At 48.5% G+C, this 10448-nt stretch overlaps 2 protein-coding genes across 3 annotated transcripts; both read right to left on the reverse strand.

Moving 5' to 3' along the window:
• Positions 1 to 496: 496 nt before the first annotated feature.
• Positions 497 to 3284, reverse strand: LOC128270830 (ATP-dependent DNA/RNA helicase DHX36-like). The gene is made up of 2 exons (XM_053008253.1): positions 2504 to 3284; positions 497 to 2442 (listed from the first exon to the last, which is right to left on the reverse strand). The coding sequence occupies exons 1-2, from the start codon at positions 3282 to 3284 to the stop codon at positions 497 to 499; spliced, it is 2727 nt and encodes a 908-aa protein (XP_052864213.1).
• Positions 3285 to 4345: 1061 nt separating this feature from the next.
• LOC128274887 (uncharacterized) lies at positions 4346 to 10230 on the reverse strand. 2 transcript variants are annotated; one of them, XR_008269317.1, is made up of 5 exons: positions 10180 to 10230; positions 8891 to 9005; positions 8214 to 8813; positions 7983 to 8148; positions 4346 to 7913 (listed from the first exon to the last, which is right to left on the reverse strand). XR_008269317.1 is itself a non-coding variant. In XM_053013227.1 (4 exons), the coding sequence occupies exons 2-4, from the start codon at positions 8963 to 8965 to the stop codon at positions 8077 to 8079; spliced, it is 747 nt and encodes a 248-aa protein (XP_052869187.1). In that variant the 5' UTR covers positions 8966 to 9005; positions 10180 to 10230; the 3' UTR covers positions 4346 to 8076. The 2 variants fall into 2 exon arrangements, 1 of the variants encoding a protein (XP_052869187.1); XM_053013227.1 differs by having other exon boundaries at positions 4346 to 8148.
• Between the last annotated feature and the right edge of the window lie 218 nt (positions 10231 to 10448).

Here is a 10448-nt window from a genome sequence, read left to right on the forward strand (position 1 = left end):
TGTTGGCAGACCGCTACAGGCTAAAGGAACGGGACTCGATCGTCATCACAGCCATGTCTGTCACCTCAACTAGTTAGGGCGCGTGGGGCGAAGTAAGCTTCGAGCAGGAACTGCGTCCACAATACGTAGGTAGAAGTGTGCAACTCTAATGCTCAGTTTAGTTTAGGTTACGACCCCCGGCCAGGCGGCCTCCATGGGTAAACGATTTATTTATTTTACTGCCTATCGTCTAAGGCACTTTTAAACCACACCACACACACACACACACAATTGCTTGTCCACGCGGTAGGACTATGCTGATTTCTTCGCCCGTAAGTAACCGGCTGTAAGACGACCGTCGTCGACGACCAGTGCCGGCTATCCTTTAACGTGTCGACTCTTTTTAACTGTACTATATAACGTTTTAAGCACTCTTGGGCGCCGCAGCCGTTAACGACAGTAGAAGAAAAGTGAAAAATAAAGATCTGTAAATTATAGATGGCCAAAAGGGCCGGCCTCAGGGTCCGTTGGTTCCGACGCTGTCGATCGTAGCGCTGTTTGTCATTGAGTAGACGCCGAGCATACATTTCTTAACTATTTTTGGACGAGTTCCGGTGTTGAACGAAATTCGACGCACCTCTTCGTTGTGCAGTATCTCACTGATCTTCGCGGTCGTCTGTTTTGCCACGGGATCCTCCAGCACCGCCGATGGTTTCTCGGTAAATTTGTGGAAAAGGTGCGTAAGCGAACGGCGAAGGTACCGTACTTTGTCGAGGGCAGGACCCGGCATCTGAAATACGTACTTTCGGTCGATAATCAGTTCATCGCTCTGCGAGGATTCAATGAGTTTCCCGAGGCCGGTCGGAGGGTTTCCACACATTAGCGCCATTGTCCAGTTCGAAATGACGGTGTTTTCGACCATCTGAGTCATCGCCGGAGTACAGTTCTGGGAGCCATCGTCAACCTGCCAACAGGGACTAGGATCCAACTTGTACACGTACACGGCCCACGCGGACGCCATTTCTTCCACGTTGATCACGGACAGCGGATGCGGCTCCAGATTGTGCCCGGCCTCGCTGCAGCAGACGAGGCATTTCTTCGCGTAGTCCACCTTTGCCACGTTCGGATACAACCCCGCGGCAAGGCACGCTTTGACCGTGCTCCAATTTCCCGAATTTTCGTTCAGTACGTTAACGTTCGTTTCGCCGCCCACTTTGACGATGTCGATCGCGCGCAGATGACTCATCAGCATGACACGGGTGTTGTTGATGGCCTGCATGGCTCCCCACCTCAAACGATACTGTTTCACCATTGATTCATCGTTCAGCTTGGCCGTGTTCCAGAGCAAAAACAGACGCAGCAGCACGAAGCAATCGCTTTGCGTGCCATGATCGAGACCCTTCTTGATCCCGGCGATCACTTTACGTTGCATTTTATCCGCCGGCTCAACGAACGGACTGGTGCCCGCGCAGAGGCTGGCCACTATCGTCAGCACGGGATCGAGACACCGAAACATGATGGCGTATAGAATGGTTTTACCGAGCTGCACACTGGAGCACAGGTTAGCCACCAACAGTCCCAGGTTGGTTGGGGCCAGATCCACCGCGGTGATTGCACCGATCTTCGTCAGAAGCTCTAACGATCGCTTCACATTGGCATCCGGTGCGTCAATGAGCGCGTTGCTGAAAAACTGAACAACCGGCGGAGCCGAGCTAGGGCGACACAGCAAGGCGTGTAGCGTTTCTTCTGGTCGTGCGGTAATGCGGCGATTCGTTGCTTTCTTCGTTGCCATCCGTTCCTGCTGCTCGCACGAGTACAGATGGAAGCAAATCCGTTTGGCGAGCCCACTCCGAACGAAGGCCGTTTCCAGTGGTATGAATGTGAACGCCATTGAGTGCGAATTTCTCGATACATTGTAATCCCGGAATGTGCTCAATCCCGTATCGATAACGTAGTCGACAGCATCCATGGTAGGTAGAGCTTCGAAAAGTTGCTCTTCCAAGAGAATAACCTGAAAAATTGAGTCACCGATCCTTCCAAACTCCAACATAATTTCGTCCTCCGTCAACTGGCTGTGGCAGAACACGAATGATTGTTCTCGCGTCGGTACACTGCTGGACGCCCGCAGTAGTTTGTAGCATCCGAGGACATCGGTGAACTCTGGTAGTACTACGAGTATCTTTCCGTGGTCCAAATTTGTGTAGATGTACTCAACAATGTCCACCACCATCTGGCGGTCGATCGAGTAAGGATTGTGAATCCTTTGATATAACCACAGTAGGGAGGTCTCTAGCCGAATCTTCGGAGGTTGGTCGCAGTGTTGCTCGTAGCAGAGATCCATGAGCTTCCAGCAAGGACTGTTGGCCTCATCGGCACACCAATCCTTGGCCCGGAGATCGTGCTTGCCCCGCACGAAGAGGTTGGCACCCAAGCTTAGCAATACACTAACGTCCGGAAGAGATCCTGGCGAAGTGAACATGCGTGTTAAAAACATCAAAACATGGCACACATCCCCGAGGCTTACCTTTGCTAGCCGCAATCATGAGCGCGGACATTCGGGTGCGCGAGTGCTGGTAGTCCACCAGAAAGGGATTTTTACAGAGTACGTCGAAATCGTTCGGTGTCGTCTTTGGTGAATACCAATAGTCTTCCAGAAGCCCGTCCAAATACTCTGTGCCACTGTCATCGATATACTGGTACCGCTGGGGAGCGTAATGATCAGCTACCTTGTACAAATCCCAACCTTGCGGAGCTTGCTTCAGTTTCGTGATCACTCTGTTGGTGGAAACTTCGGCTAGAATTGTGGCCAAATAAACATTCTGGGCGACGACTGGGTGTGAATCCTGCAGACTCCTCGTAGAGGTTGATTCCGGAACGGACAACACTGACGCCCCGAAGTACCCGGCGACTTTAGTCACTTGTGCCTTGGACGATAGTAGTAGCAACTTCAGTGTTGGGTGGAAGTGATGCTTTTCTTTCAACAGAGACAGGAGCAAGTCCATGCCAACCGAGCACTGACCGACATCGTCCACGATTAGGTGAGTAAACACCGCGAACAGTGCGTTACCCGTGGGCGCCATAAGATTGGACAGCAGTGTCCGAATGGAGCACACCGCAACGTTCGAAACGTGGCTGAGTCGGTTACTGATGCCGATATCATATCCGACCGTTTTGCCCACGGTTTCCGCACGCTCCTGGGCAATCGTGTCCGCAGTCAGCAACACTCTCAGGTCGTCAGGCAGAACGCAAACCGTTCGGCACCGTTCCGAGTGCGTCTGGCAGTACTCCAGAACGTACTGGACCATTTGCACGCTGCGCGAGTTGTCGAGGGGACCGCAGACTATGGCCACGGGTGCGTCAGAAGCTAACCAGTCGTTGATATCCTCCCGGCATGCCGCAATAGGCAACTTGGCGCGATTCTGCGCGGTTCTGGGAGTTTCGCGCGACGCAATCGGAACCAGAGTTTGCTGCGCATCGGATGTGCATTTCAAGAACACTTTCAAGTTACACATATCAAAGGCGGACTTGTTCGCGACGGTGCGTCTTTCAGTGCAACTCTTCCATTTGGTTGCTCGGTTTATGCGCTTGTCTTTCGAAGGGTTCTCGCAAACGATATTTTCTAAGAGCATCTCCGTTTTCCTGCCAAATTCCAGAATGCCGCAGAGTTCGACACGCAAAATGGAGAAGCTTTCTAAAAGAAGGGCCAACAAAAACGGTATTATCGTTTGGTTGCGCAAAAATACGGCGCGCCGCCTACCTTCTTTGTCGGTGACGTAGAAGCGAAACGGTGCCGACTCGAGGAGATTCGACAAAGCGTTGAACGAGCTCTCGTCTGCTTTGGTGGGTACTTTCACTTCGAATAACTTGTCGTTCTTTTGCATCATCTGCACGATGCCATAAATCGCGGCCACATTTGGTGGATCCATTGCAAATAATTATCGAACTCAATCTACAATCGATCAATCAGGACGCAATCGATTCCCGCAAAAGGCGCTTTTAATTTGATTTGACGTTTGTGACTAAAGTTCGTTATGAGTTCGTGGAAAGTGTTCAAATATTGCTAGTGGCTGTGGCCCCCGGTTTATGCCCATGGGTCGAGTTCGCCAGCCGTTTCCCCTTTGTACGTACCCGATTCACAGTGAAGATCAGAAACATTAAACATGGAGTTATAGACGCAGTTCTCTACACACGTTTCAGCTTCGTGGGAAAAGCTCCACAAATTGCGTCGTTCAAACGGACAGTTACTGGGAACGAGTTGGAAAGTGGAACAAAGTGCACTTCAAACAGATAGTAAACATCAACGGTTGCACGATAGAAACTACTAAAAATAACAAACAGGAACCGTGATGATGCATAAATACGACACTGAAGGTTTATGATATATTTCTATTTAATTTTTTTGCAAGTTGTTTTTAGTTTAACTTTTCATTTTTTTCGTTCTTTCCCCGTGTTCTTCGACTTCTGCTTCTGTGGGTGTTGTGCCCGCTCTCATTCGATTCAGATGTGTGGTTCTATAAGTTTCTAGTGTACGGAACTTGTGGTTTGCCGTTCAGGCGTGACTGTACTAGACGTACGCTGCTGATAGGTGTTCTGTTTCGTTCCAGTCGCATCATCTCTTCCTGTCCTGTAACTATTGCTCTGATAGAGTTGGTTATTCTTATTTCAACAACATGTTATCTTGTGTTGACTAACAGTAGTCCGGAGACTCGAAAACTGTATTCATTTAATTTGGAATTGATATATTGGTTTAAGTTACCGGGTAAGAAAGCATGTTCAATGTTTCGCGTGAGTGAAAGACGGGTGAAGTTACAAAAGGAGGATAGGGTTAGCTGCCATTTTGTGTGTGTGTTTTAATACTATAGAAGGGGTCTTAGAAGCATTCATGAACTGGCATATGGTTTCGGTTGATCTGGGTGTACTTTCCACTCCTGTGCGCTTCTTTCTGCTCCATTTCAGGTGCACTCAGTTGTAGCCAACACGTGGCTCAAGAACATGTGGCCTTAGCCGTTTTTTGGCATTCTGTCGAATGAGGTCGTGGCACTAATCAATGGTCACTAGTGAACATTCTGATTTGAAACTATAGGTTTTATCAACTTAGAAAAAAACTGTACTAAAGCTCTTCGATTGTTTTAACATAAGCACATACGTTTAGCATGCATCCATTCCTTTCGGTTGGTTTGGTCTACGATGATGTAAATAGCGGAGAGTACGGTACGACACACGATTTTGCATTGGCCTCCGCGGGCAATTAGAATGGCGCCGGGATTATAGGGGGGCGCTAGAAAACGGCATGTTAAATCGGTGTGTTTGTGTATTTGCGTGTATACTATAATTATTAGTTGAATATTGTCATATTTATTAAAATAATCGAAATACTAAACAGCTGCTTTGTTTCGATTTTGTTCTGATCTCGTTACACGTTCCTATTACCACTACCTCGGCATACTGTTTATGTAAGGTGAGTTTGTGTGTATATATATAATATTTATGGATATAAATACAAAAGTAGATTACATGTATTTATGTATATATATAATTTTTGCTCTCTCCGTGCTCATCGCCAGTCACGGCGACTTTATCAGTGTGAATAATATAAATATGCCATTTTACAATATGCATTCTCGCGTTTAGCCGCTCGTTATCTCTCTCTCTCTCGTATCACTAACAGTAATTTGTGGTGTGTGGTTTTAAATTGGTATGTTGCTCTTAACATGTATACATGTTTCTCACGCCCTAGTCACATCCCAACACTCTGGTCCGTGTGTTTCGCGCGCGTACAACTCGCGCGCTCTCGTTTGTGTCATTTGTGTGTAATGCAATTCAGTGTAATCATGTTGCGCGATGGGTTGCCGTTGGTGTCCACTTCGAAAAAGTGGGCTCCGAATCCGCCGAATCCGATGGAAGCGTGCGTGTTGGGCGAAGGAAATGGAATCCAACTGTCGATGGAATGTAGTTGCATTTCATTTTTCGCAACACCATTCACGCCTCTACCGTTCGATGTTCGTTCGCCTTGATGGCTTACCGGCGGTCCAAAGCCCATGGCTCAAGATGTAGATGCAGCCAGCCGAAACGGACACGAAGATCAACCCTATCGATCAAGGTTGCAACATTGCTCATTGTGTCGCATTCTGTTTAAGTGTTAGTCGTGCTTCCAACAGCAACCTTGTTCTTTGCGGTGGAATGCAAAAAGGTTTGCCATCTTGCTGTTTGTTTTGCAACCTGTTGATCTGCACGGTGTGTAATTTGTTGCGAAGAAGTTATAGTCAAATTTCTAGTCGATTGCGATACTGTTTTCTTCCTTCTTACGGTTGAATATTAGGCTCGATAATTTCCCGACCCTGGCGCCCTGATGGTAACTCGGCAGCCCAGGAATCGATGGTGTGATTTTCTTTGCCTCCGAAACTGATCTTTGGCGTTTGGACTCAACACACTCGAACATCAGTTTCGCGTGTGTTGCAGGGCAGAAGAAAATCACAGCTGTTCATTGCTAATTTATTTGTTTGGTGACATTCACGATGTTTCACTATCCCTACTGTTGTTAAAGATATACTACACTATGTCTACGGAATAGCATTTGGCTGGTGCTCTTGCGAGCAGCATGATTGGTTGTTCTCTTTAATCAGCAAAATTGAAAGAAACCGAAAAGCTTACATCTATGAAGGTTCGACCGTAAACAAAAATTTGCATAAACTATGCGGTAAGTTGCACCAACGTGACGACTCGTTGTGGAAAATCTCAACGAGCATCTCATTTCCTTTCGCCCTCGGTTCACACGATAACTGCCCGGATGAAGTGGGGCTGTGGATTTCGGAACCGAAATGTTACCGAACCCGGCTGTTGTTGGGTTTTGCGACAAAGAGATCAGGAAAGAGGCTTATCGTTGCGCACGTCCACACAGCAAGTGCACTTGGAACTTCTTCCATACTTTAACAGACGGCCTGTGAAACCAAAGTCTAAAAGCAACAACGATTTCATGGGACAGGGTGTAGTTTCCAGAACGAAGATTGCATATTTTCTACTTTGCTGGGGGTAAAGTAGCTGCAAGGTATTTGCTGGTCATCTTGACTGATAGAATTGACTCCGTTTGCAATTTTGAGAATAATGGGCCTACACAACACAATCAAAATCAAGGTTCGGTGTTGTTCAGGTTACTTTAGTTACTTATTGTTAGGTTAACACGTATTTGAATTTTTTTTCGACTCAGTGGCTGGTACCGAGGAATTCAATTGGGGGTTCTTTATCTGTATTCCGTTTCGTGATGGAAAGGGTATTATAAGCTGTTTTTGTTCATCGTCAAAGCGTAATGTTTATTTGTGAAAGCTCCGGTTTTAAGTGCTGCTAGTTGCGTGGTAGAAAAATATAGATTTGGAAGTAACCTTACTCCACTAGTTTTAGCATCTGCCGTTAAACATTGATCGTCGAACGTGTTGAAAGAGGCTAGCAGTAAAGGCGTACTTTCTTACATTTATTGAACGTGTCGGCTATGTTACGCCACTGGCTTCTGAAAGTGTCTGCTAAGACCGTAACAATGAATACACTCTATCGGATCGCCTGGCCGTGCCGGGGACCGGCTTAATAGTGCCCCCGGGAAAAGGTGGTGGGTAAAAGTGTCGAGTGTCAGAGATTCCTCGCCCGGTTGTGAATTGATCAGCAGGCGATCCTAACGCTTTCAAAAAGGGTGCCATAAAGTTGCTGGTTTCTGTCCTAACATCAATCGTCTAGCCAGAGTGAAAAGTTAGACAGTTAGTGAGTACTTCCTGCCTTTGCAGAGCATCCCTCCGACCGTGCGGATTCGGGAAACGAGAAAATTCATGCCTATTGTGCCCAGCTACGGCTACTGCAAAATTTTAGTCGTAATTCTGTTCTGTTCGTTTGCTCGGTCCCACTTGTGATTGGATAGGATGTGAGTGTATCGTTTGCTGGTGCCTTATAACCTAAGGTAGGGAGGATTATTTGATTTTCATTGCCATTGTCCGTTGATGATTATTTAGAGATTTTCTTACAGGTTTTCTTTTGCTGGTCCTCTTTTGTGCACGGGTGTTGCAACCGGTCGGTCGTCAGAGGTGCGCTTTGCGCGTACGCCAGCCTTGGACTCACCTAGACGTTCACGTTGAATCCCTTCTTGGCGGCCACCGGTAGCTTCTCGCCAAGTAAGAACGGATTGGAGCTCTAAAACCGCAAATAGTAAATGTCAATCAGCAGTGAGACCCCTGAGCATCGTGCTCGAAGCATACCTTCTTGACGTGGAACTTCTTGGCCACCAGGTTCTTGTGCTCCTGCGTGTGAAACTGCCGGGCGATGAAGCTCTCCAAGTCGGAGTCCATCTGCGGGTTGCCTTCGCTCTGTGCCGTCGCCTGACAGTTGAACATGTGCTCGGTGTCGCACATACAGTCCTGCGCTCCCTGATACTCGCGGCTAAAGGCGGCCGTATTCTCGAAGTCCATCGTGCAACCCTGATCCTCCGTGTATCCGACCGGGCACGGATTCGGTGGATTGCAGTACGCGGGCAGGCTGGCGTCGGTCTTCACCTGTGGCTTCGGGCGGTTGGGTCCTTCGCCGGCACCACCCGAAACGTACTGGTGCCCCCAGAGAGAGCTATGCTGCAGGTACTCCTGATCGCGCGGCGACGGGTTCGGGTTCGAACCATCCAACAGGGCGTCGTAATCGAGCTGCTCCGACTCCAGGTCTTTCGTCACGCGCGCCATCATTGCCAGCCGACCGACGGACAGGTCGTCTAGGGCTGCCGGGTCGATGTACGAGTCAGCTGCCTCCGCCAAATCCTTCCCCATCCTATCGGCCAGCTCACGCAACAGCACGTCCGACAGAAACTGATCCTGCAGGAAGATGATGCGAATGCAGGAGTCAGCCTCAGCGAGGGGGCCGTATTATTGTACCGTCGTGTGCCACTTACCTTCAGGCCCGCTGATAAGTACGCTAACGCTGGGTTAGCAGCCATCAGCGAGGCTAAAACCAAAAGGACGTACATGCTGTGCCGCGCTTCGTAACGAGCACACCGTAAAGCTCTCCTGGCAAACCGAATGGGGAGAAAATAGTATATTGTGTTACGCGATGGGCAAGCGTTGTGATGTCCCAGCAATAGAAGGGTGCCTGATGTTGACCTTATTGTGTGATTTATTGCCCACAGGATTAGGTCAGCGTTCACCGAGCTTAGCGAGCGGAGCTTGCAGAGAAGAGCAGCACCGAGATCGGAACTGTAAGGACTTTATGCGTTCATTTGTCGACCTGAGTACCTTTTGCTTACACGACTCGAGGCGGAAAGGAATCGACCACTTGTTGCGAAACATGGGAAACTACTTCCGCGTGTGTGTAGTTACTGCTAGTCGGTCGTAAAGTGCCCGTCATAGACATCGGTTTTCCTACTCAATGCATCGAAAGGAGAAAATACGTAAGGCACCCCGTTAGAGAGCAGCACCATCAACGAAATGCGGAACTCGGTGACGTCTGGCTGGAGGCTTCGTGTGTATTTTCTAAACAACAGTGTCACTCTTTGCACTCTTTTCCCCCCACAGGATCAGGTGACCTTCAATTTATATAAATAAACTCCTGTACCTATCGCAATGTAAAGTCCTCCGTGTCCCGACGCTTCAGTGACGCTCTCATGAATGTATAATTAATTAGATCATCGCCACCATTTGATAGAGGCCGAGGAAATCGATTTTTGCCACGGAAACCCCTTCGCACTCCGAGCGAAACGATGGTTGTAATCAAACAGAACAGGCCATTGTTAGCCAGCCGATCCGACAATGTTGTGTCACAATTTAATAACGTTTCCAGTAGATTGTTTGATAAAACAATAAAACTTTGTCGAGCGCTGCTTGGTAAGGTTCATTCAAACATTCTAAATTGCCACGATCCAATCACCAAGTGCATTAGACACAAATAGCGGCCCTCAATATTTTGCTTTCTCGAAAGGGTGCAAAATGGCGCGACATAATTGATAAGACGGCACATTTGCCTTTTGTTGTGTACAAAAGAAAAAGGTGACCCAAATGGAACTAACACCAAGATAGGGGGTTTTACACTCGAGCACACTACCACAACGACACCGTCACCCGTTGAACAACAGCGCCATGTGGGGCCACGGTAAACCGGAAACAAGATTTCCACCCACCGACCGAGACGCGAGGTAAGGTCGCTCGGCCACCGTTGAAATGTCAAAGTTGCGCTGCGGAAACCAACCTTCAGAGCGTCGTCTACACTGTTGATGTGGTTTTCGTAGTTCACTCGACGACGAACGGAATAAAACTGAGCCCGAGGCCCAAGCGTGACGACGGCTGAAGCTTTACCGCGAAAGCTCCTTCCCAAGCCCCTTTTTCCGCTGCATGTTTGGTGTAGCCTTTTCCTTTTCCCGGACATACACCCAAGCGGAACATCCTCGCCGGTCTCGCTTTCTCTTGCGACACGAACCCACACACTGGCACGAATGGGCCAGCGCCTGCGCCCTCGCT

The sequence above is a fragment of the Anopheles cruzii genome, chromosome 3, assembly GCF_943734635.1.
Source record: "Anopheles cruzii chromosome 3, idAnoCruzAS_RS32_06, whole genome shotgun sequence".
Classification (NCBI taxonomy): Eukaryota; Metazoa; Arthropoda; class Insecta; order Diptera; family Culicidae; genus Anopheles; species Anopheles cruzii.

What these genes read in the sequence shown, in the direction of transcription:
- LOC128274887 (XM_053013227.1), bottom strand. Translation starts at nt 8,965, where the DNA reads ATGTACGTCCTTTTGGTTTTAGCCTCGCTGATGGCTGCTAACCCAGCG. An exon ending in ACTTATCAGCGGGCCTGAAG is followed by an intron (nt 8,814 to 8,890) that starts GTAAGTGGCACA and finishes ATCTTCCTGCAG; the next exon opens with GATCAGTTTCTGTCGGACGT. An exon ending in AGAAGTTCCACGTCAAGAAG is followed by an intron (nt 8,149 to 8,213) that starts GTATGCTTCGAG and finishes TTGCGGTTTTAG; the next exon opens with AGCTCCAATCCGTTCTTACT.
- LOC128270830 (XM_053008253.1), bottom strand. Translation starts at nt 3,284, where the DNA reads ATGGTCCAGTACGTTCTGGAGTACTGCCAGACGCACTCGGAACGGTGC. An exon ending in CATGATTGCGGCTAGCAAAG is followed by an intron (nt 2,443 to 2,503) that starts GTAAGCCTCGGG and finishes TCACTTCGCCAG; the next exon opens with GATCTCTTCCGGACGTTAGT.